This window comes from Ovis aries, chromosome 17 (genome assembly GCF_016772045.2).
Source record: "Ovis aries strain OAR_USU_Benz2616 breed Rambouillet chromosome 17, ARS-UI_Ramb_v3.0, whole genome shotgun sequence".
In the NCBI taxonomy this organism is placed as follows: domain Eukaryota; kingdom Metazoa; phylum Chordata; class Mammalia; order Artiodactyla; family Bovidae; genus Ovis; species Ovis aries.
This window is the reverse complement of record NC_056070.1, coordinates 51,859,410-51,885,575: the sequence shown is the minus strand read 5'-3', so window position 1 is coordinate 51,885,575 and position 26,166 is coordinate 51,859,410. Positions and strand designations below refer to the sequence as shown.

At 45.8% G+C, this 26,166-nt stretch overlaps 1 protein-coding gene across 1 annotated transcript in view; it reads left to right on the top strand.

The window, feature by feature from the left end:
* Positions 1–26,166, top strand: part of DNAH10 (dynein axonemal heavy chain 10) — a 168,288-nt gene that overhangs the window by 106,020 nt on the left and 36,102 nt on the right. The window contains exons 47-57 of the mRNA XM_004017564.6: positions 968–1,228; positions 3,827–3,999; positions 5,382–5,475; positions 5,851–6,018; positions 6,709–6,897; positions 11,290–11,461; positions 14,169–14,372; positions 15,280–15,360; positions 18,938–19,135; positions 19,812–19,973; positions 23,350–23,524. Coding sequence (XP_004017613.2) covers positions 968–1,228; positions 3,827–3,999; positions 5,382–5,475; positions 5,851–6,018; positions 6,709–6,897; positions 11,290–11,461; positions 14,169–14,372; positions 15,280–15,360; positions 18,938–19,135; positions 19,812–19,973; positions 23,350–23,524 — 1,877 coding nt within the window. The remainder of the gene's footprint in view (positions 1–967; positions 1,229–3,826; positions 4,000–5,381; positions 5,476–5,850; positions 6,019–6,708; positions 6,898–11,289; positions 11,462–14,168; positions 14,373–15,279; positions 15,361–18,937; positions 19,136–19,811; positions 19,974–23,349; positions 23,525–26,166) is intronic.

The window sequence follows — 26,166 nt, the reverse complement described above, 5'->3', positions numbered from 1 at the left end:
GCAGGCACTTCCTAAGAATTCCTCTAGATTTACCAAGGAAAGGGAATGTTCACAGGCACCATGAGTTTGTTTCTGGGGCTAGAGCCTAAGAGGTGCAAAGTACTGGGATTTTTCTTAGTACTGGGATTGAAATTTATTATCATGTCTGCAGAACCATTCCCCCCAAAGAAGACACCAAAAATGTATCTTCTAAATGGACTGTTTACAAAGCCAGGATCCATGTGTCCATCCATGCACGCAGGCATCCATGCATCCATCCATGCATCCATCCATCTCTCCATCCATCCATGCATCTATCCATCTATCCATCCATCCATGCATCCATCCATCTCTCCATCCATCCATCCATCCATGCATCCATCCATCTCTCCATCCATCCATCTCTCCATCCATCCATGCATCTCTCCATCTATCCATGCATCCGTCCCTGCATTTATTCACCCATGTTTATATCCATGCATACACCCATCCATCTATGCATCTATCAATCTATGCATCCAGCCATCCATACATACACTTGTTTATCCATCTATCCATCCAGTTGACATATTTATTGAGCATCTCCTATGGGGACTGGTGCTGTGAAGTGATGAACAAAATATATGTAGTTCCTGCCTTCAGGGAGTTTACAATCTAGAGAGGGACACAGATTTAAAAAAAAAAAACTAAAAATGAATATACAGAATGCAAACTTTGAGAAGCCCAGTGAAACTCAAACCAGAGCACTCTGAGAGGGTGAAAGGAGAGACGGGATTTAGCTGAAATGAAAGTGAAAGTTAAGTCGATCAGGCGTGTCCGACTCTTTGTGACCCCATGGACTATACAGTCCATAGAATTCTCTAGGCCAGAATACTGGAGTGAGTAGCTTTTCCCTTCTCTAGGGGATTTAGTTAAGATGGTCAGCAAAGGTATTGCTGGGTTCTGCTTTATAATAACACTGTTTTTCCTTTTCTTTAAAACAATTGAGGTGGATGAATATGGCACACAGCAGCCAATCGCCCTGCTGAAACTGCTCTTGGAAAAAGGCTTCTTGTACGACCGGGGGAAGGAGCTGAACTGTAAAAGCATCCGCGACCTCGGCTTTATTGCTGCGATGGGGAAAGCCGGAGGAGGCCGCAACGAAGTCGATCCAAGATTTACTTCGCTCTTCAGTGTCTTCAACATTCCCTTTCCTTCTGAGAAGTCTTTGCACTTAATTTATTCCTCCATCCTCAAAGGCCACACCTCGGTAAATTTTTTTTTTTTTTTACATATACATGAATCTATTCTTTTTTTTTCCCCTTTTATTTAAAAAAATTTTTATTTACTCATGTATTTTTGACCATGCTGGGTTTTCATCACTGCGTGCTGGCTTTCTCTAGTTGCAGCGAGTAGGGTCTTCTATTGTTGAGGAGCACGGGCCCTAGGGTGCATGGGCTTCATCAGCTGCTATGAGGCATGTGGGATATTCCTGGACCAGAGATCGAACCTATATTCCTGCATTGGCAGGCAGATTCTTTACCATTGGACCACCAGGGAAGTCCTATTCTCTTTTTATCTCCTTCAAACTTTTAACTTTTTAGTTTGTATTGGGGTATAGCTGATTAACAATGTTGTGGCAGTTTCAGATGAACAGATGAAGGGACTCAGCCATACATATACATGTATCCATTCTTTCCCAAACCCTTCTCCCATCCAGGCTGCCACATAACATGGAATAAAGTTCCATGTGCTATCCAGCAGGTCCTTGTTGGTTATCCGTTTTGAATATAGCAATATGTACATGACCTGCTGCTGCTGCTGCTAAGCCACTTCAGTCGTGTCAGACTCTGTGCGACCGGAAGTCCTATTCTTTTTCAAATTCTTCTCCCACTTAGGCTGTGGGTAACTTGACTTAATTAGAAGTCTAAACCAGAGGGCCTGGTGTTGGGTAGAAACTTGGTAACAATATATGCATTTGACACAGCAAGCACAAGGCCTAGAGCCCATGGTGCTTTTAGAAGCCCATGAACATGTTTTAATTTCTCTCAAAATCAGAAGAAAGGAATCAATCTAATCCAGCCTAGATTATATTCATCTTTATACCAAGTTAATCATAATATATATAAGATAATAATTTAATTATAAGTAAGTAATAAAAGAATATATAAATGTATATGTATATATAAGTAATATATTTTTATGGAGGAAGGGGCCCATGAAGGCATAAGTGCTTAGGGTTCATGGAAATCATGGTGTGGCCCTGAGTTACATAGGCTACCTTGAGTGACAGCAAGGAACCAACTACAGGATGTGGGCTCTGGAGTCAGTACCCATTCTGCTCCTTGGGCAAGTCCCTGGAGCTCTCTCCTATGCCCATCCTCATCCAGAATAGGGAAGTGATGCTGTTACTGGCCTCCCTGACGTTTTGGGAGAATGAAAGGAGAAAATGCGTGTAACGTGTGTGGCACGGTGCACACACCAATACTCACTAGATACTAGTTACTGCTGTTATATCACCATGATTTACATGACCTCTACAAATGGGCTTCCCTGGTGGCTCAGATGCTAAAAAATCAGCCTGCAATCCAGGAGACCCTGGGTCAGGAAGATCCCCTGGAGAAGGGAATGGCAACTCATTCCAGTATTCTTGCCTGGGGAATCCCATGGACAGAGGAGCCTGATGGGCTACCTTCCATGGGGTCACAAAGAGTCGGACATGACTGAGGGACTAACATTTTCATACTTTGCAAATGGAACCCCTTCATTTAAATAATGACCTCTGATCCTGGCGTTGCTCTTCTAAAGCAGGCTTGCTCACTCAAAGTCTTGAGGGACCAGGCAAGAAAGATGAAGGTGTGGGAAGGCCAGATGTGATCAGTGAGCACCTGGCATGTTCAGGCCCTATCCCAAGCCATTCACTTCCAAAACTGTGAGGTCTGTGCAAGTCACATCAGTCTCAGATGGAGGGTTGGTTTGGGGCTTTGATTTCATATCATGTTGACTTGTCAGTTAATGTGAAAATCTGGGGAAACAAAAGCAGATCAGATTTAGTTTCTCTGGTCCTTCCTTTTTTTTTTTTTCCTTACCTCCTCACAAAAAAATTAGGATGGGTTTTCCCTGGTGGTTGGTCCAGTGGTTAAGAATCTGTAGTGCAGGGGACGCTGGTTCAATCCCTAGTCTGGGAGGATCCCTTATGCCGCGGAGCAGCTAAGCCTGTCAGCCTAACTGCTGGGCCTGCATGCTGGGAGCCTGTGCTCAGCACTGGGGGCGGGGGATGTGTGTGAGGGGAGCCGCTGCAGTGGGGAGCCTGAGCACCGCAGCTCAGTCGCCCCCACTCGCCAAAACTAGGAAAAGCCCCGGGGCAGCAACAAAGACCTAGCACAGCCAATAAGCAAGATAATAAATAAAATATGTTTAAAAAATTACAGAAAAATCCATGCAATGTAAGACTAGCTATTAAAACCATTTAAAAATACACAGTTCAGTGACACTTAGTACTTTCATAATGTTGTACAACTATCACCACTGTCTAGTTCCAGAATATTTTTATCACCCTCAAAACAGTTATTCCATTCTGTCCTTCAGCCCCTGGCAACCACTAATCTGGATTCTGTCTCTATGGATTGTCCTATTCTGGACACTTCCTATCAGTGGAATCACGCAACTTGTGGTCTTTTGTGTTTGGCTTCTTTCACTCAGCATAACGTCTTCAAGGCTCATCTACATTGTATCCTGTGTCAGTGTTTTGCTCCTCTTCCTGGCCAAATCATATTCCATGATAATGGACGGACCACATTTTGCTTATCCATTCATCCACTGATAGACACTCGGTGTGGGGGGTGGGGTGGGTCTTTTCATTCCGTAGGTGTTTCATGAGAGCATCGTGGCTGTGAGTGACAAGCTGACATCCTGCACGTTGACTCTTTACAAAAACATTGTTCAGGATCTGCCGCCCACCCCATCCAAGTTCCATTACATCTTTAACCTTCGGGATCTCTCACGGGTTTATAACGGTCTCGTCCTCACTAACCCGGAACGGTGAGTTTCATCTTATCTTACTAAAAGATGCCTTGTTGGCATGATAGCTTCTCTTATTCTTTTAAGACAGAAGAGCTATCAGGAAATGCGATGGGAATGCATATGTCAGTTAATCACCCAGTGTCTCTTTGTTTATGTTAAACGAAGAACAGAGTCAAATGCTTGGTTAAGACTTGAGGCCTCTTGAGCCCTTGAGTTGAAGGTTGCGGAAGCCAAGAGAGGCAGGTGTGTAGCCAAGTGGACAGGTGTGTTCAACCCAGAGGTGGGGATGTTATGCCGACCTTTGTTCTCAGTTCTAAAGGTGGAACTTGCCCAGTGGAGCCTTTCATTCATACAACTGAATTGTTTCCAGTTGCCAACTGCTTTTATTTTATGTGTCCCTGGGAGAAGTTAACCACAGAGGACAGAGGGATTCAAGTCTTGGTGTAGAAATTTACCCGTGAAAACTAGATGAATTTGTGTATTTACATTAATGTATATTTCGTCTATGTAGGTTATCAGGGATGTCCCAATATTGTGGGTTTACATTATGAATCCACAAAATATTGAAAAATGAATCAGGAACTTTCCTCATGCCCACAGTGACTCTCAGTGCCCTTGAAAGGTTCAGAATGGCAGTTCAGGAGGGGGTCGGTCTGGGTATTTAGGGGTGGAGTGAGCCTCTTTGCCAGAAACCAGAGAAAGACCCAGAATTGGGGTCAAGTGGAGCTGGTTCTTAGAAAAAGGAGCTGCCAATGGCTCCACAGCTGATGTTAAATTCATAAATTCCAGTGAGGAGGAGTCCCATCAAGTTCTCATGTCATTTCCATCACTTATAGATAATGCTCTTTTTTTTCTCTGCAGCAGGAGGAGCTATAAATGACAACATTATAGTCTTTACATTTTAATTGTTAGTGTCCATTAAGTTTCAGGCTTCCCTGATAGCTCAGTTGGTAAAGAATCCACCTGCAATGCAGGAGACCCCAGTTCAATTCCTGGGTTGGGAAGATCTCCTGGAGAAGGGATAGGCTACCCACTCCAGTATTCTTGGGCTTCTCTTGTGGCTCAGCTGGTAAAGAATTTGCTTGCAATGCGGGAGACCTGGGTTTGGTCCCTGGGTTGGGAAGATCCCCTGGAGAAGGGAAAGGCTACCCACTGCAGTATTCTAGCCTGAAGAATTCAATGGACTTTATAGTCCGTGGGGTTGCAAAGAGTCGGACACTGAGCGACTTTCACTTCACTTCACTTGCTTAAGTTTCAATTAATATGGAACTGGGTGGGGTGGGGGGCAGACTATAGATATGTCCTTTTCTGCACCCTGTATAGTCATCTGAAAATAGTAGCATCCAGCCTGCTCTTCTCTAGATAACTTTGTGGCTAATTTTGCCCCTTCCATCCTGTAGATTCCAGACGGTGACCCAGATGGTGAGAGTCTGGAGGAACGAGTGTCTGAGAGTCTTCCATGATCGGTTGATCAATGAAACAGACAAGGAGCTGGTCAGTACATTGAAAATGTACCAGCAAATGCAAAAAACAAATAAACAAACAAACGAAAAACACCCAGAACTCAAAACAAACAAACAAAAAGCATAACTCTAACCACAAAATTTGTCTCTGGGTGAAATGAAAAAGTACAAAACAAAAACCAATATTTTTTAATGTATTTTTTTATATGGGACTTTACAGAAAAATAGAGACTAACAATGGAAGTCGATAGATAAAGGAGGGTGGATTGTTAAGTACTTAGCAGCAAAGGGGAAAAAAAATCAAATGCAAATGACTTCAGATAATCCTAGCCGATGCTCTTTTTCTGACAAGTCTCAGCACAAGTGTGGTGTGAGTTTGGGTCCTGAAGTGATCTTGTGTTGTAAGGTCCAGGAGCACATAAGAAACTTGGTCACGGCACATTTTAACGAAGATGTGGAGGCAGTGATGAGGGACCCCATCCTGTTTGGAGACTTCCGGACAGCTCTGCATGAAGAGGAAGCACGCATTTATGAAGATATTCAGGATTATGAGGCAGCCAAGGCTTTGTTCCAGGTGTGGACGGGGCTCACCTCTCCCAGGATTACATTACTTGGGTGCCCAGGAGGTGGAGCTGGGGAGAATGCCGTGCCTGCCTGTAACTTTGGGATATGGGCTTGTGTCTGACCCAGTGTTGTCCACGTCCTGTGGTGCATGCGAATGAGCTGATGAATTTATTCATTCAGACCCCTGGGACCCATCCTCATGCGTTTCCCTTCATCAAACCCATGGAGGGTGCCAGGGTTCCAGTGCACACCCAACTTAGGGAGTCCCTCATCTGACCCCCTAATGTTCATTTTCATCTTAATTCATAAGGTGAGCCTTGTGGTCATCTTTGACTTACTGCTGGCCAATCACAGACCAGCAGATCGAAATCTTTTTAAAATTTATTTAATTTAATCAGTTTGTTTATTTTGGCCATGCTGTGCAGCATGAGGGTTCTTAGTTCCCTGACCAGGGATAGAACTCATGGCCCCTGCATTGGAAGCTCAGTGTCTTACCCACTGGATGCCTGGGATGTCCCACAGTTCGAAATCTTGATTGTGAAAGGTAGTCTTGTGAACCCGAATGATTTAATCATTTCAACCACTATTGACATTCAAAACAGTCTCTCCTCCCTTTTTAATCTCTCCTGCACAGAAGAGAGAGTCTGTCTCTTAAAAGTCAGTGATCCTTAAAAAAAATTATTTTTGGTCAAAAATTCAGGAAATCCTTGAAGAGTATAATGAAAGCAACACCAAAATGAACTTGGTTCTCTTTGACGACGCTCTGGAGCACCTGACGCGCGTGCACCGCATCATTCGAATGGGCCGAGGCCACGCCCTGCTGGTCGGAGTCGGGGGCTCTGGGAAGCAGTCTCTGGCCAGGCTGGCTGCCTTCACAGCTGGCTACGAGGTGAGCCTAACTCCCTGCTAGAAAGTGGCTTTGCTCTGCCAATTTCTGCAGTTAGTAGTTCTTGCAAAAATTTGAACAATCTATTACAGATCATAACATGATGCTTTCACAGAATATCAGATGGTTTTTTTTGGGGGGGTGGAAATCGATATTATTTTAACTGAATATTCGAAGCATCTAACTCTTGTATTGTTTTTGGAATATAGAATATGTCACATCAAGTTCGAGAGTCAAACATGAACAAGTCCTGTGGTGCATAATGTGTGATGTGTGCTCGTGTAGAGGGGATCTTGGCCCAAACCTCGATGGACCCAGTGTTCATCGTCGGTGATGTGCTGGCTGTTGTTTCAATACAACCACCATCCAAAGTTCTGGGCCATTCTTAGAATCTTCAAAAAACAATTAAACAGAAACAAAAAAAATATTTTTATTGAGATACAATTTCTAGATTGTACAATTCATCCACTTAAGGTATACAATTCAGTAGTTTTTTTATGTTCAAAAGGTTGTGAAACCATCACATTCAATTTCAGAACATTTTCTTCATCCAAAGAAGAAATCCCAAGCTCCGTATCTTCCTGTTCTTCCAGCCCCTCAGCCTTAAGACATCATTAATTTTTCTTTCTCTCTTGACTTTCCTATTCTGAGTTTTTCATACAATAGGGTCTCAAAGTATGTGGTCTTTTGTGACGCCTTCTTGCACTTAGCATAATGTTTCCAAACTTCATTCCTGTGTCAGTGTTTCATTCCTTATGTGGCTGAATCATGTTCCATTGTATGGTAGACCACGTTTCAGTTATCCATTCATTCATTGACAGTCATTTGGATTATTTCCACCTTTTGACTACTATGAATTACGCTGTTACAAACATTCATGTACAGGATTCTGCAGGGACATATATTTTCATTTGTCTTGGCTGGATGCTAGGAGTGGAGTTGCTGGGTCGTGGGGTAATTCTCTGTTGATCCATCTGAGAAACTGACAGATTGTTTGCCCAAGGGGCTGCACCATTTGATATCCCCCCGCTCTGTGTGAGTGGGGCCCTGTGTCTCTGAACCATCCTTAGACTCTTACAGATAGTCCTGCAGTGCCTACAGGTAACTTGCCAGCCTGGTCCATCACTGTGAGACGTGCATCCTGCAATGAGACTCAGTTTTGAAGAAGCGTCAACTCCACTGCTAGAGAAGGCAATGGCACCCACTCCAGTACTCTTGCCTGGAAAATCCCATGGAGAGAGGAGCCTGGTAGGCTGCAGTCCGTGGGGTCGCTAGGAGTCAGACACAGCTGAGCGACTTCACTTTCACTTTTCACTTTCATGCATTGGAGAAGGAAATGGCAACCCACTCCAGTGTCCTTGCCTGGAGAATCCCAGGGACAGGGGAGCCTGGTGGGCTGCTGTCTATGGGGTTGCACAGAGTCAGAGACGACTAAAGCGACTTAGCAGCAGCAGCAGCAGCAGTAATTCCACTGCTCACCCTCCCCACACACCCTCCTTAGTTCTTTGGTATCTGATTCTGCATTATCCTCGATGCCTCTGTTTTTGCCTATTGTTTTGCTCTGTTTTTATGATTTATTTTTGAAATTGGGAAGTTAGAGGATTCAAGGGTATATGTTTCTAAAAGATTTTTGACCCATGACACTAGAGTTCGCATTAGAAAGGTGAATTCGTGGTGGAGTGTGCCTCCTTGAAGTGGGAGTGAAAAGGGCCAAGGGACTTCCCTGGTGGTCCAGTGGTTAGGACTCGGCTCGTTTACTGCAGGGGCACAGATTTGATCCCTGGTAGAAAACTGAGATCCCACTTGCCTCGAAGGAGGGCCAAAAAATGTGGGGGTTGGGGGGAGCCTGGGGATGGAGGACCAGGGGAGAAGCAAAGGACTTTTAATTTTATCCATAACTTTGTTAAAAATAGGTTTGAAGCAAATATATGAGTTTTGGGTTTTTAGCAAATGTTAAATATGGGTGGTGGGTGCGGTGGCATTCTCTTATTCATTGTATGTGGTTTATTACTCTTTAAAGGAGTTGAGAGTCTTGTCTATTTATTTATGGCTGCGCCGGGTCATCAGACTTTGTCTAGCTGTGAGCGGGGGCTGCTTTCTAGTTGCAATGCATGCGCTTCTCATTGTGGAGTTGTTTGTTGCAGAGCACAGGCTCCAGAGCCCATGGGCTTCAGTTGTTGCGGTGCATGTGGAATCTTCCTAGACCAGGGATCTAACCCAGGTTTCCTGAAATTGGCAGGCAGGTTCTTAAACCACTGGACCACTGGGGAACTCCTATATTTGGTTTATTTTTCAAAATGTCCTCTTTAACAACCAGTCGGTCTCACAACAAAGGATTAAACTGATTTATGCTACCAGCAATGTCCATTTCTCCCTACTCTGCCAACACTGTGTACGGTCATTCTGATATCTGCCAATATTATAGGTGAAATATGTCATAGTTTAAGTGAGACTTTATTTCTTTGCCAAGTAGTGAAGTTTGAATAGCCGTTTATTTATTTTTTAATTTATTTATTTAATTGGAGGCTAATTACTTTACACTATTGTAGTGGTTTTTGCTGTACATTGACATGAATTGCCTTTTAGTACATTCATTAGATATTTGTCTTTTCCTTCTAGTGAATTGTCTCTTTATGGGCTTATTGATTTGTGAGAACTCTACATAGAAGAGCAGTCACCATTAATTCAATGAATCTTATTTGTGGTATTTCACAAATATTAACCTTCTGTTGAAAGTATTTCTAAACTAACTTGTTGAAACTATTTCTAAACTAAGTTGGGTAGTTTAGAAAACTTAAAGTTTGGTGTACCTTTAAGATTAGATAAAATATTTAGTCAAAATCATCTATTATTCAAATGTAATTGCTTTCTTTTTATTTTCTACATTTTTCTATAGGCTAAGACATTAACCTCTGGGCAAGTTGACTTTTCTGTTGATTAGTCCTGGTAAAACTGGGTCGTGGTTGTGCATCTTGAGTTCAAGAAATGACAGAGAGGATGTTGGAGGGACAGAGGAGGAGCAACAGGATGTATTGGGTCGTCACTGTGTCCTGGGAAGTGGAGGGGCAGTCGGGTAGGGGGACCAGAGAGCTGCTCATGCCAGGGGTGCCGGAACTGTCGAGGCCGTGTGGAAGCCACACTTGGGGAGGGTGAAGGGGGTCTGCAGGCAGCAGGTGGAACTGGAGGCCAGATTACATTTGGCTGAAGGGCATCCAAGTTGCCCTGAGTTTGTGTGTGTGACTGTGTGTGAGAGAGTGTGCAGACGTGCAAGTTTGTGTAACTGTGTGTGTGAGAATGTGTATGAATGACCATGACTGTGAAAGTGTGTGACAAGCTATGTGTGTGCACATAAACATAAAAGTGTGCTGAGTGTGGGAGTCACCATGTGAACATGTGTGGCTATGAATGTGCATGACTGGCTGAGTGAGTGTGAAAGAGGCTGTGTGTGTGTGTGTGTGTGTGTGTGTGTGTGTGTGTGTGAATAGAGGTGGAGAGGAGAGAGGAAATGAAGGATTTCTCTGTTACCGTAAATCTGAGCTGTTTTAAAACGATTGCTCACAGTTAAACTTCTACACATCTGAGCCAGAGGATATGCTTGAACAGAAAAGACTTGGCTTATGTGTGTGTCCTATTTCCATTTATATCTATTTTGTGTGTCAGAGGATTTTTGAATTTAATATCTTTTAAATTGCTTCTTGTTCAGCTTTTTTCTTTACACATCATCTCACAATTTATCTCATTTTAAATGAGCTCACGGTGACTGTGGTGGTGACTTAGTTGCTAGGTCCTGTTCAACTCTTGCGACCCCATGGACTGTAGCCCGCCAGGCTCCTCTGTCCATGGGGATTCTGTACCCACACCCATTTCCTCTGTTGCGTGGCCCATCTCTGCCTAATTTCCTTCCCTATAATTCAAATGACTCTTTTTTTGCCACATCTCATGGCTTGCGGGATCTTAGTTCCCTGACCAGGGATCGAACCCGCGTCCCCTGCAGTGGAAGCAGGGAATGCTAACCACTGGACTGCCAGGGAAGCCCCATCCGATTACTCACTTTAATGATGGAGGCTGTCCTCTTCACTGCCCCCGCTCCCCTTTTTTCTGCCTTATTCACACTCCACCTGCAGGAGCCTTGTTCCCTGCACACACTCACCTCGCCCACGTGCGCACCTGCACAGAACATCCACTGTGGTTTGTTCGACAAAAAGGAATGTCCGTTTCTGTCCTGCCTTTCTCACTCAACCGTATTTTGTGAAAATGGCCCCGGTCACCCGGCTCTGTGGTCCTGGCCCCTCTTTGATGGTGGTTCAGCTGGGAGCCGTCGTCTCCCTCTGCACTTACCTGGAGACCCTCCCTCGGGCCAGTGGTCTCACGGGGATGCTGTGCTCCGTGTCGCAGGTGTTTGAGATCCTCCTGAGCCGGGGCTACTCTGAGAACAACTTCCGGGACGACCTGAAGAACCTTTACCTGAAACTTGGCATTGAGAACAAGATGATGATCTTCCTGTTCACGGATGCCCATGTGGCCGAGGAGGGATTCCTGGAGCTCGTCAACAACATGCTCACCTCAGGTACCAGGACGCTGGTCTCACATGGGGTTTGCTGGTCTCTGCGGCTCAGCTTTCAGCGGAGGCTATCTGATAAGCATTACCTTTTAAGCGCACTTCCTACCTACACAGGAGGTATTATTCAAGCTCTCACAGCTGGGTAGGAGCCAGCAGGTGCATCCCAGGCTGAGGGTCCAGTGTCTATGGTGGATGAAGCAGGATGCTGATTGATCGTACCTGGGGTAGTGTCAGAGCCACCCTCAAACCACATTCAGATTAGAATGAATGCGAAGTGATTCACCAAAGGAAAAAAGGGACCTCTGACTAGAAAGAGGGGAGTGGACAGGGGTCAGGGACCCAAAGAGCAGAACTCTACTTTCCAGTTCGGCACCAAGGAAACCTTTCCCCAGGTCTTAGCTCCAGTGCCTGGCTGGTCCCCCTCCTTGGCAGTCTCCTGTCTGCTGAATGCCTGGGGCGTCTTACCATCTCGGCTGCTTATGGGCATTTAGTACACGCGTCCTGGGGTTGGCAGCGGACTTTCCGTGTGTGGGTCACAAACTTGTAATTGGGATGTGAATGTCAGACCTATTCTCTACCTGTAAATCCCATTGCACGGCTTGGGGTATATTTCCTTTGAAGACTGAGTGGGGTCCCCAGGGGTCTGTACCCCATATGATGCAAGTCAAATAGGTCTGAAGCCCTTTTGCTTTGCTGCACCATGAAGACTTTGCATCTCATCCTTGACATGAATGACATTAGGAGCGTGTATAATTCTATTCTTTGTTGTGGAGGATGTTCTGGGTATTATGGGATGTTAGCAGCATCCCTGGCCTCTGTTCACTAGATGACACTAGTACCATCCCCAACACACACACACACACACACACACACACACACACACTGGACAACCAAAAATGCCTCCAGACACTGCCAGATATCTCTTCAGTTAAGTTCAGTAGCTCAGTCATTCAATTGCTCTTTGCAGCTCCATGGACTACAGCTCACCAGGCTTCCCTGTCCATCACCAACTCCCAGAGCTTACCCAAACTCATGTCCATTGAGTCGGTGTGCCATCCAACCATCTCATTCTCTGTTGTCCCCTTCTTCCACCTTCAATCTTTCCCAGCATCAGGGTCTTTTCCAGTGAGTCAGCTCTTCGCTTCAGGTGGCCAAAGTATTGGAGTTTCAGCTTCAGCACCAGTCCTAATGAATATTCAGGACTGATTTCCTTTAGGATTGACTGGTTGGATCTCCTTGCAGTCTAAGGGACTCTCAAGAGTCTTCTCCAACACCGCAGTTCAAAAGCATCAATTCTTAGGCACTCAGCTTTGTTTATAGTCCAACTCTCACATCCATACATGACCACTGGAAAAACCATAGCTTTGAGTATATGGACCTTTGTTGGCAAAGTAATGTCTCTGCTTTTTAATATGCTGCTTTTAATATAGGTTGGTCATAACTTTTCTTCCAAGGAGTAAGCGTCTTTTAATTTCATGGCTGCAGTCACCATCTGCAGTGATTTTGGATCCCAAAGAAATAAAGTCTGTCGCTGTTTCCATTGTTTCCCCACCTATTTGCCATGAAGTGATGGGACCAGATGCCATGATCTTAGTTTTCTGAATGTTGAGTTTTAAGCCAACTTTTTCCTCTTCTCTTTCATTTTCATCAAGAGGCTTTTTAGTTCTTCTTCACTTTCTGCCATAAGGATGGTGTCATCTGCCTATCTGAGATTATGGATATTTCTCCTGGCAATCTTGATTCCAGCTTATGTTTCATCCAGCCCAGCGTTTTGCATGATGTACTCCGCATATAAGTTAAATAATCAGGGTGACAATATACAGCCTTGATGTACTCCTTTCCTGTTTTAGAACCAGTCTGTTGTTCCATGTCCAGTTCTAACTGTTGCTTCTTGACCTGCATACAGATTTCTCAGGAGGCAGGTTAGGTGGTTTGGTATTCTCATCTCTTGAAGAATTTTCCAGTTTGTTGTGATCCACACAAAGGCTTTTGCATAGTTAATAAAACAAAAGTAGACGTTTTTTTGAAACTCTCTTGGTTTTTCGATGATCCAGTGGATGTTGGCAATTTGATCTTTGGTTCCTTTGCCTTTTCTAAATCCAGCTTGAACATCTGGAAGTTCATGGTTCACATACTGTTGAAGCCTGGCTTGGAGAATTTTGAGCATTACTTTGCTAGCATGTGAGATGAGTGCAATTGTGCAGTAGTTTGAGCATTCTTTGGCATTGCCTTTCTTTGGAATTGGAATGAAAACTGACCTTTTCCAGTCCTGTGGCCACTGCTGAGTTTTCCAAATTTGCTGGCATATTGAGTGCAGCACGTTCACAGCATCATCTTTTGTCTCTTGGGGATATTTCTTGGGGAGGGCAAAATTTTCCCTTTGAGAACCCCTGCTCTGATGTTGAGAACTCCAGCTCTGATGCTTACATTAACCCACCCAGGTAAGTGGCAGGCGTTTGTTATTTCCATTTCATGGATGAGGAGACTGAGGTCCAAAGGGATGTGCACACATGGTGAGTGAGCCTTGGGTCTCAGAGCCGGGCCCCAAGCCCTGCTCTTCAGACTCAGCAGCAGCTGCTCTTTGGTGACACCATGTGTGTTCAGATGCTCAGTCATGTCTGACTCTTTGCGACCCCGTGGCCTGTGCTCCTGCCATTTCAGTGCCTCAAGAAATAACCTGAGACTGAACAAAATGCTGGCCTTTGTTTTCTAGGCATTGTACCCGCGCTTTTCCCAGACGAGGAAAAGGAGTCTATCCTCAGTCAGATTGGGCCAGAGGCTCTGAAGCAAGGGACAGGCCCGGCCAAGGAGTCCGTGTGGCAGTACTTTGTGAACAAGAGTGCCAACAACCTGCACATCGTCCTGGGCATGTCGCCGGTGGGGGACACCCTGAGGACCCGCTGCAGAAATTTCCCAGGTGCCCTGGAGCAGAGCCTGCAAATCCTTCTTCCCCTTCAATAGGCCACATGCTTTGGGTGAGGGAGTGACATGCATCTAGAGGTTCCACAGTTCCACCAGCCAAGTGATCCATGACATGGTCGTTAGGTTGAAAGTTGAGTCCTGCCATGTAGGATGAGCCTGGAGCCACCACTCAACAATCGCCAACCAGCTCTTGTGTTGAGGATAGATGGCTGTGCCCTTCTTTTTTTACTTTAAATTTTCAAAAAGTTTTTAATATTGATTTATTCTGACTGTGCTGTGTCTTCGTGACAGTGAATGGGTTTCGTTAGTTGTGGTGCCTGAGGGCTTAGTTGCCCCAAGCCATATGGGACCTTAGTTCCCCCACCAGGGATTAAACCCTTGTCCCCTGCATTGGCAGGTGGATTCTTAACCACTGAACCTTCAGGGAAGTCCTGGCTGATGTCCTTCCAACACGAGGAAAAGCTCACAGCCTCGAGGCCTATAATGTACACGATATAGCTCTCTGCTCCCTTCTATTTGGAAAATTCTGGCATCCTCATGGAAGTAGCAGAACCTGTCCCTAGAATGGGGGGGGGACAGTTTTGCTCCTCAGGGGACACTGGTCAATGCCTGGAGACATTTTTGGTTGTCACAACTTGGTGGGGTGGGCTATGTATAATTGGTATCTAGCAGATAGAGAACGGGTGTTGCCAAACACCCCACAATGCACAGACAGCCCCACCACTGAGGATTATCTGGCCAAATGTCAATAGTGCCGAGGCTGAGAAACCCTGTTTTGATCGTTGTTTTTGGACATGTCCATCTCATTCACCAATTTGTTGGGTCCCAAAGACTGTATCCATGTTCCCGTGGGTCTCAGAGTAGCAGAGGGATCATCTCTTTTATCTCTCTCTCTTTGCAAGGTCTGGTAAATAACACTGGTATTGACTGGTTCATGCCCTGGCCCCCTCAAGCTCTGCATGCAGTTGCTAAGTCATTTTTAGGTAAGTGGCAGCTAAGGACCACATTAACAGTACGGGTGCGTGCTCAGTCGCTAAGTCATATCCGACTCTCTCCGATCCCAGGGAATATAGCCCACCAGGCTCCTCTGTGGGATTCTCCAGGTAAAGATACTATATATTAACAGTACAATAATTTGTTATCCTTTTTCAGACTTTGAATTTTGGTCCAGTAGATTCCATGGTCACAAATCATATTTGTTAGTGTGTTTTGGTTCATACTGTGTTTTAGTCCAAAGAGACTTCAGGGGATTTACAAAGATAATGCAGAATAAGAATTGATCAGGTATCATAGAAAGTAGAGGTCAGCAAACCATGGTCTGCAGGCCAAATTCAGCCCCTTGCTTGTCTTAGTAAATGAAGTTTTATTGAAACACGTAATAAACATAATGTTTATGGCTGCTTTTATGCTACAACCACAAAGTTGAGTAATTGCCACAGAGACTGTATGGCCTGCACAGCCTAAAAATATACTATTTGGTTCTTAAAAAAATTTTTTTTTATTGGAGTATGGTTGCTTTACAATGTTGCGTTAGTTTCTACTGTAGAGCAAAGTGAATCAGCTCTACACATACATGTATCTTCTCTTTTTCGGATTTCCTTCCCATTTAGGTCACCACAGAGCACTGAGTAGAGTTCCCTGAGCTATACAGTTGGTTCTCATGGTTGTTTAGAGAAAATGCGTGCTGACCCCAAGGATGTCTGAAAAACCTTTTGGTAAACTGATTATCCATCAGTGTGGAATTTGCTCTACAGATTCAACCCCCTAAGGCCTTGGTTATTAATTGTAATCTTCAAAATAAGAAAGTGTTAGTCACTTAACTGTGTCTGACTCTTTGTGATCCTGTGCATTGTAGCCTGCCAGGCTCCTCTGTCCACGTTTCCAGGCAAGAATTCTGGAGTGGGTTGCCATTCCCTTCTCCAGGAGATCTTCCCGACCCAGGGATCAGACCCATGTCTCCTGGTCTCCTGCATTGCAGGCAGATTCTTTACCATCTGAACCACCAGGGAAGCCCTCAAACCAATCAATTCATCCTTAGGGAAAAACTTTTTATCTGGACCTAAGTTGAGCAGCTTTATGATACTGGGTGATCCTGTAAATAGCTTTAGCCTTATAAATGCATATCCAATAAGTAAATAACTAGTCCCACTTTACAGACAGATTGCAGTTTTTTGAAGAAGGAGGCTAAAAGAATATGACTCTTTTCTGATGATATAACTCAAAGATCAGCAAACTTTTTCTGTAAATGCTGCTACTGTGAAGTCGCTTGGTTGTGTACGACTGTGCAACCCCATAGACGGCAGCCCACCAGGCTCCTCTGTCCCCAGGATTCCCCAGGCAAGAAAACCCGGAGAATGACTAGATGAGAAATATTTTTGGCATTGTGGGTCATATGGTCTCTGTTGCAATTACTCAGTTTCACCATTGCATCATGAAAGCGGCTATAGACAATACGTAAGTCAATGGGCATGGCTGTGTGCCAGTAAAACTTTATTTACAAAAATGGGCAGTGGGCCAGATTTGTCCTGGGGGCTCCAGTTGCCAGCTCTGATATAGATGTGCCTTAGCTTTCATTGGACTTCCCTTGTGGCTCAGACAGTTAAGAATCTGCCCGCAATGCAGGAGACCCAGGTTCGACCCTGAGTCAGGAAGATCCCCTGAAGGAGGGCATGGTAACCTACTACGGTATTCTTGCCATGGACAGAGGAGCCTGGCGGGCGACAGTCCATGGGGTCTCATAAAGAGCTGGACACAACTGACTGACTGACTGACACTTTCACTGTCTTTTCACTTTAGCTTTCATAGGCTTTTTAGCCATGTCTGTGCATTAGTACTTAGCTGCTTTCAGTATTCAGTGGTTAAGCATCATAAATAATGGTGCATGGAATTTACTTAGAATTATTCTCTTAGGATACATCCCTGAAATTGGAATGACTGTGCCCAATAAGTATGCATATTTGTGAGGCAAAGCTTTCCATGCATGCTGTAAAAGTGGCCCGTGAACTGTGGTTTGGTGACCCCTGGTATAATTCAGGATCAAATATGCAGAAACTGGATGAATGCCTACTTTTGGTCATACTTCCTTCCTTCATTGTTGAGGTGAAAGTATTTTGTAATCTGTGAGATAATTCAAGTTGATGTGGTTTGGGCACTGGAAGTGATTATTAATTTTTCAGCAGACATATAGGAAGGCCTGAGCTCAGATGCTCAGTCATGTCTGACTCTTTGTGACGCCCTAAGCTCCCCTGTCCATGGGATTCTCCTGGAAAGAATACTTGAGTGGGGTGCCATGCCCTCCTCCAGGGAATCTTTCCAACCCGGGGATTGAACCTGCATCTCTTATGCCTCTTGCATTGGCAGGTGGGTTCTTCACCCCTGGCACCACCTGGGAGGCCCCATAGGAAGATCTACCTCGTGCCAAATATGTGTTGGGCACAGGGAATACAGCAGGGGCACTGGGTAAAATTCTTTCCTGGTATCTCAAGCCCCTCTCCCAATACTGTGTTAGACTTTAGCAAGATAGATCTTCCTATGTAGGGAAAGAAAATTGACTTTCTGTGTTCTTAGAGAAATTGCCAGAGTATTAGTCATTTCAGTTCCGTCGCTCAGTCATGTCCAACTCTTTGCGACCCCATGGACTGCAGCATGCCAGGCCTCCCTGTCCATCACCAACTCCTGGAGTTTACCCAAACTCATGTCCATTGAGTCGGTGATGCCATCCAACCATCTCATCCTCTGTTGTCCCCTTCTCCTCCTGCCTTCAATCTTTCCCAGTATTAGGGTCTTTTCCAGTGAGTCAGCTCTTTGCATCAGGTGGCCAAAGTATTGGAGTTTCAGCTTCAGCATCAGTCCTCCCAGTGAATATTGAGAACTGATCTCCTTTAGGATGAACTGTTTTGAAAAAACCAGGAAAGCCACTGACAAGTGATAACTGCTTTTCTCTTTTTTGTTAAAGCATTTTTATACTGTATTTTATTGTGGTAGAAAATATGCAAAATTTACCATTTTAACTTTTTTAAGCCATTCTAAGTGTGCACTGTTATACTTTTTAATACTCACAATGTTATGCAATTGGTATCACCGTCTATCTCCAGAACATTTTTCATTTTTAAAACGCAAACTGTGTCCCCATTAAACACTCAATCCCTGTTCTCCCACCCACAGCCCCACCCTCCACCCCTGGGAACCTCTAATTTACTTTCTGCCACTAATTTGCCAATTCTAGATGTTTCATGTGTCCTTTTATGGCTGGCTTCTTTTACTTTGCGTGTTTTCCAGGTTTATCCATGTTGCTGCATGTATCAGAATTTCCTTCTCTAAGGCTCAGTAATACTCCATTTATGGACGGGCCGTATTTTGTGTGTCCACCCATCTGTTGATAGACACTTCTGGCTGCTGTGAAGAGTGCTGCTGTGAACATTGCCTGTGTCTTTCACCTCTTTTGGGAATGTGCTTAGGAGTGGAATTGTTGGGTCACATGGGAATTCTCTGTTTAACTCTTTGAGGAACTGCTTGTCTCCTTTCTTTATGAACCACCCTTTTCCTTTCGTTCCTCTTCAGGGACTAATCAGATGATCCCAGCAGAAAATCTAGAAGATCTGGTAGAACATGTTGTTTTGGTCCATGAATCCGTGGGTGAATTCAGCAAACAATTCCTACAGAAACTGAGGCGCTGCAACTATGTGACTCCGAAGAACTACCTGGATTTTATTAACACGTATTCCAAATTACTGGATGAGAAAACTCAGTATAATATAGGTAAGACTTGGGAGGGGGACGGGACGATTCATAGAAATTGTTATTCCTTACAAGTAAGGATCCCAGTGCTGAGGTTTTCCTTAAGCAGATGTTGTCTTAGCAAGATCGAGCATACTTAGACTGAGGCAAAGCCGAAAAGTACAGTTTGGATTTTGCACCTCAAAATGATATGTGTGGGTAGGCAGAGCCCTGGCATGCATTTATTTTTGTTTTTCTGTGTTGGGCCATACACTGTAAGCTCTAAATTTGCATTCCATTAGAGATACTGTTTAATGAGTGCAAGCACTTCTCTGTTGGAAAACTTTTTAAAAAATTCTCTGGTTCTGGCTGTTGGTCAAATGAAGCACTGTTTTCAGAAGTATATTCATTTTGGAAGTCAAAGTGTTAGTCACTCAGTCATGTCTGACTGTTTTGCAACCCCAAGGACTATAGTCCACTAGACTCCTCTGTCTGTGGCATTCTCCAGGCAAGAATACTGGAGTGGGTTGCCATTCAGAGATGCCACCCCCAAAATGGCAATGGAGGTGCTGAGAGATGCTTGATATCTCATGATGATTTTATTTAACTTTTTTGTCCTGTGAGCCCAAGTTGGGTGAATCTGTCTGCATTGTGTGTAGTTGGATGTGTTGAGAACAGAGCCCCCTCAAGGGTGAATACCGGTGTTCCCTTTCTTCAGCTCAGTGCAAGCGTCTGGAGGGAGGCCTGGACAAGCTGAAGGAGGCCACCATCCAGCTGGATGAGCTGAACCAGAAGCTGGCTGAGCAGAAGATCGTGCTGGCAGAGAAGTCGGCTGCCTGCGAGGCCCTACTGGAGGAGATCGCCACAAATACGGCCATAGGCAAGTGTGGGGCCAGCTCTGGGGATCTGGACTGCCCCCTTCCCACCAAAAAACCCCCAAACAGGACAGGGCTCCATTCTATGACAGCCCTGGGAAGCTACTTGTAGGAACTGGCATGTTTTGACCTACCCATTGCTATTTTTTTTTTTTAAGATTTATTTTTTTTCTTCCTATTTTTTGGCTGCACTGGGTCTTAACTATGGCACCCAGGCTTTCTCCAGTTGTGGTTCGTAGGCCTAGCTGCCCTGCAATGTGTAGGATCTTAGTTCCCTGACCAGGGATCAAACCCACATCCCCTGCATTGGAAGGCAGACTCTGAACCACTGGGCCACCACGGAAGTCTCAAACTGGGTGCTTTAAAACAGACATTGACTTATCCTCACTGTTCTGGAGGATAGAAGTCTGAAATGAAGGTCTTGGCAGGACCCTGCTCCCTCCAAAGGCCCCGGGGAGGACCCTTCCGGCCTCTTCCAGCTTGTAGCGGTGGCCAGGAGTCCTGAGTGTTCTTTGGCTTGTGAACACATTCCTCCAGCTTCTGCCTCCACCATCACATGACGTTCCCCCACTGCGTCTCCGTGTCTTCACGTGGCCTTCTTATAAGGACACAGTTGTTGGATTTAGGATCTACCCTAACCCAGTATGACCTTGTGTTAACTAATTATATCTACAAGGACTCTCCTTCCAAATAAGCTGACAGTCTGTGGTTCTGAGTGGCATGGATTCTGGTGGGGGCACTATTCAAGCTGGTACACCTACTCCATGCCAAGCTTTGTTCTAAATGTGGGGTCACAGCCCCTGGAAAGAAGCTTACATTCTAGTGAGTGGAGCTAATTCATGAGCCAAGAATCGGATGAAATTTCGGATTGCAGTTAGTGTCACAAATAAACTAAGATAAAATAAAGCAAATAAACAGAGTGATGAAACCGAGTGACCTGGGGGGAGGGTGACTTTTGGGCTAGGCTGAATGAACGTATAGAGGAAAACAATAGAATGCGAAAGACTAGAGATTTCAAAAACATTAGAGATACCAAGGCAACATTTCATGCAAAGATGGGCTCAATAAAGGACAGAAATGGTATGGACATAACAGAAGCAGAAGATATTAAGAAGAGGTGGCAAGAATACACAGAACTATACAAAAAAGATCTTTATGACCCAGATAATCACCATGGTGTGATCACTCATGTAGAGCCAGACATCCTGAAATGGGAAGTCATGTGGGCCTTAGGAAGCATCACTACAAACAAAGCTAGTGGAGGTGATAGAATTCCAGTTGAGCTATTTCAAATCCTAGAAGATGATGCTGTGAAAGTGTTGCACTCAATATGCCAGCGAATTTGGAAAACTCAGCAGTGGCCACAGGACTGGAAAAGGTCAGTTTTCATTACAATGCCAAAGAATGCTCAAACTACCACACAGTTGCACTCATCTCACATGCTAGTAAAGTAATGCTCAAAATTCTTCAAGCCAGGCTTCAACAGTATGTGAACCATGAACTCCAGATGTTCAAGCTGGATTTAGAAAAGGCAGAGGAACCAGAGATCAAATTGCCAACATCTGCTGGATCATTGAAAAAACAAGAGGGTTCCAGAAAAACATCTATTCCTGCTTTATTGACTATGCCAAAGCCTTTAACTGTATAGATCATAATAAACTGTGGAAAATTCTGAAAGAGATGGGAATACCAGACCATCTGACCTGCCTCCTGAGAAATCTGTATGCAAGTCAGGAAGCAACAGTTAGAACTGGACATGGAACAACAGACTGGTTCCAAATAGGAAAAGGAGTATGTCAAGGCTGTATATTGTCACCCTGCTTATTTAACTTATATGCAGAGTACATCATGTGAAATGCTGGGCTGGATAAAATGCAAGCTGGAATCAAGATTGCTGGGAGAAATATCAATAACCTCAGATATGCAGATGACACCACCCTTATGGGAGAAAGTGAAGAAGAACTAAAGAACCTCTTGATGAAAGTGAAAGAGAAGAGTGAAAAAGTTGACTTAAAACTCAACATTCAGAAAACTAAGATCACGGCATCTGGTCCCATCACTTCATGGCAAATAGATGTGGAAACAGTGGGATGCTTTATTTCTTTGGGCTCCAAAATCACTGCAGATGGTGATTGCAGCCACGAAATGAAAAGACACTTACTCTTTGGAAGGAAAGTCATGACCAACCTGGATAGCATATTCAAAAGCAGAGACATTACTTTGCCAACAAAGGTCGAACTAGTCAAGACTATGCTTTTTCCAGTGGTCATGTACGGATGTTAGAGTTGGACTATAAAGAAAGCTGAGCACCAAACAACTGATGCTTTTGAACTGTGGTGTTGGAGAAGACTCTTGAGAATCCCTTGAACTGAAAGGAGATCCAACCAGTCCATCCTAAAGGAGATCAGTCCTGAGTGTTCATTGGAAGGACTGATGTTGAAGCTGAAACTCCAATACTTTGGCCACCTGCTGTGAAGAGCTGACTCATTGGAAAAGACCCTGATGCTGGGAAAGATTGAAGGCGGGAGGAGAAGGGGACAACAGAGGATGAGATGGTTGGATGGCATCACCGACTCAATGGACATGAGTTTGGGTAAACTCCAGGAGTTGGTGATGGACAGGGAGGCCTGGCGTGCCCCCCCTCCATGGGGTCTCAGAGTCGGACATGACTGAGCGACTGAATTGACTGACTGAATGAACGTAGGAACAGCTGATGAAGAGGCAGAGAGATCTCAGTAAGCCAAAAAAACTTCGAGGGAAGCCCTGGTGTCCTCAGCTAACCACGGCCAAGCAGGGTTGGGGTTGTCTCTGGGATGGAGTGGGCAGGAGGCATAGGTGGGCTATTCAGGGAGGGTCAAGGTTGCAGCAGCTGTCCCAGTGTTAGGGACCCCAGGGACCATGAGGACACTGGTCCCCTGGGAACACCCAAGGCTGCCATATTGGCCAAAGCTCATTTGACCCCCTCCTCCCATTGCCCATTTTTTTAAAAAAATATTTTTTGAATTTATCGTTTGTTGCACTAGATCTTTGTGGCTGCAGGCGAGCTTTCTCTAGTTACAGCATGTGTGAGCTACTCTCTAGTTGCAGTGTGCAGGCTTCTCATTGTGGTGGCTTCTCTTGCTGTGGAGCACAAGCTCTAGGCACGAGGGCTTCAGTAGTTGTGGTGCATGGGTTTAGTTGCTCTGTGGAGGCACATGGGATCTTAGTTCCCGACCAGGGACCGAACCTATGTCCCCTGCGTTAGCAGGCCAATTCCTACCCACTGCACCGCCGGGGAGGTCCCAGTGCCCACCTCTGAGGGCTGTGTCGCTTTGGCTCAGGAGCAGTGGTCCATCCTCTCCGCCTTCGGTGGCTTCATTCGCCTCCCTCTCCCCCCTACAGCGGAGGAAAAGAAGAAGCTGGCAGAGGAGAAAGCCATGGAGATAGAGGAGCAAAACAAGATTATCGCGGTGGAGAAGACAGAGGCTGAGACTGCCCTGGCTGAGGTCATGCCCATCCTGGAGGCTGCCAAGCTGGAGCTGCAGAAGCTGGACAAGTCGGATGTGACCGAGATCAGGTAACAGCTGGCCATCCCCAAGTGTGCTTGGCCACCAGCGTCACCCCTGATGGCAACAACGACATAATCATGGGGGCTTGGCATTTCTGTGCTGCCCACTTTCCATGGTGGGGACTGTCATCGTCTTCATTTGCAGATGAGGGTCCTCAAGCCCAGAGAGGTGAGCTGACTTGCCCCAGTCAGTAGGTAGCCCAGCCCACCCACTGGCCTTGAACCCTGGCCACTCACAGAAGTAGACTGGGTTCCAGAAGGGGCTGGTGGGAGAGGTGGAGACTTGTAAATCAGTTCTCTTTAGGAGAACATGATTGGGTGTCTGTCCTGAAAGAGGCGGGGCCCTGGGTGCAGGTCAGATGTGCCAAAGGCTGAGAGCAGATGGGAGATGCCCTCATCCCTTTCTAGACACATGATGGACTTTTAGAGGTGGAAACGGTGGTTTTGTTTTGGCTGCGCTTGCGTGGCTTGTAAGATCTTAGCTCCCCGACCAGGGACTGAACCTAGGCCCGGGCAGTGAGAGTGCCACACCTTAACCACTGGACTGCCAGGGAATTCCCAGGAGAGTGAGTCTTTATTGTGGCCCCCAGCCATTCTGCAAATCAATGCATCAAATGACTCCAACCCCTGCAGCCAGAGGGCTCATTTGCTGTCCAGAAGGGGGGCCTGGTATGGCATTTTCTTCCTTCCCACCATGGGGCACTGTCCTTAGGGTACCGTTAGTGGATCTCAGTGGTAAGTTTGGCAGCGCCAGTGAAGCCAGGAAGAAACAGCATCCTGCCTGCCCCACTCCCTGTCTTCGTGCTGCGTGGTCCCGCTCATGTATCCGTGTTAGGAGCCTCGGCTCTCTCTTCTCCTTGCTCGCCATCACGTCCTCATTTTCAGAAGAGGCGTTGTCCTTCTGGCTGTACAATCGGTGAGAGAGACTCCTGTTTCCAGGCTGGAAGCTGACCTGTGTTTCGTGTGCCTGGTAGGATGGTGTTGCTTCTCTGAGCTCCTCTCTTTTCCTAAGGGCCAGGTGGTGGCCCTTGTCCAAGGCCATGCTCTGGTTGTTGGCTCTTGCCCGGAAAATCCCATGGACAGAGAGAGGAGCCTGGCAGGCTACAGTCCATGTGAAACACGTGGATTCAAACAGAACATTCAGCTTGTTCCAGAGCAGGAAGCCCAAGTGACTCCTAGGCAGGGGTGGGGTCATCTGGAGATGCTGCTGCTGTTAGCAAGAGATCCTGATTCCAGAGGCTGGCGGTGTGATTGCAACGCAGGTATATGGATGGATGTTTTATAATTCTGTTTGTTTCGTTTTGGCTATGCTGGGTCTTTGTTGCTGCACATGGGCTGTCTCTTACTGCAGCAAGTGGGGGCCACTCTCCCGCTGTGGTGTGCAGGCTTCTCATTGCCATGGCTTCTCTTGTTGTGGAGCACGGGCCCTAGGGCAAGCAGGCTTCAGGAGCTGCGACACATGGCTCAGCAGTTGCAGCTCCTGGTCTCTGGAGCACAGGCTCACTAGTTGTGGTGCATGGGCTTTGTTCCTCAGTGACATGTGGGATCTTCCTGGACCAGGGATTGGACCCACAACTCCTGTATTAGCAGATGGATTCTTTAACCACTGAGCCACCTAGGAAGCTCCAGGATGGCTGTTTTAAAAGTGCAATAGCACGTGTTGGAAGTTTAGACTGAGTTGTGAGAGAGACCATGAATATGTGCATTTTCAAGGGAAACATCCAACCACTGCTTATATGGATTTGGGGCTCTGCTCTGCCTGGTGGCTCAGAATCTGCCTCCCAATGCAGGAGACAGGTTTGATGCCTGGGTTGGGGGGATTCCCTGGAGAAGAAAATGGCAACCCACTCCAGTATTCTTGCCTGGGAAATCTCATGGACAGAGAGAGGAGTCTGGCGGGCTATTGTCCATGAGTCACAAAGAGTTGGATACAACTTAGTGATTAAACATCAACAACAACTACTCAGGTCAGCAGCATAAAAACATTCTGAGAACAGAGTTGGGAAGGATCTTTGAGGGGGATTTATCTGGAAGGAGGAGAAGGTTGTGAATCCCCTCAACAATCCAAGGGGTTGGTGAGAGGGGGTTTCCATGGGACCACTTGGAGAGCTTGATATGTGTCCCCTGTGGTTAGACAGGGTGCCTATATCACCCCTGAGATAGTAAAAGCGGCCTATGGCCTAAAAGGAGTAATTTTTAAAAATGTAGTTATTGGAACAGGTGATATGTTTCACGCATGGCTTTGCTTCTTCCCAGCTGTGTGACCTTTGGCAAGTCACCTAACCTCTCTGTGCTGGGGTTTCCTCATTTGTAAAATGCAGATGATAATCACTGTTCCCACAGCCTCAGGGTGGTTGAAAGTGAAAGTCGCTCAGTTGTGTCCGACTCTGTGACTTCCAGGCCGGAATACTGGAGTGGGTAGCCTCTCCCTTCTCTAGGGGATCTTCCCAAACTAGGGGTTGAACCCAGGTCTCCCTCATTGCGGGCAGATTCTTTACCAGCTGAGCTACAAGGGAAGCCCAAGGATACTGGAGTGGGTAGCCTATCCCTTCTCCAGGGGATCTTCCCGACCTAGGAATCGAACTGGGATCTCCTGCATTGCAGGCGGATTCTTTACCAACTGAGCTATCAGGGAAGCCCTGATATGATGG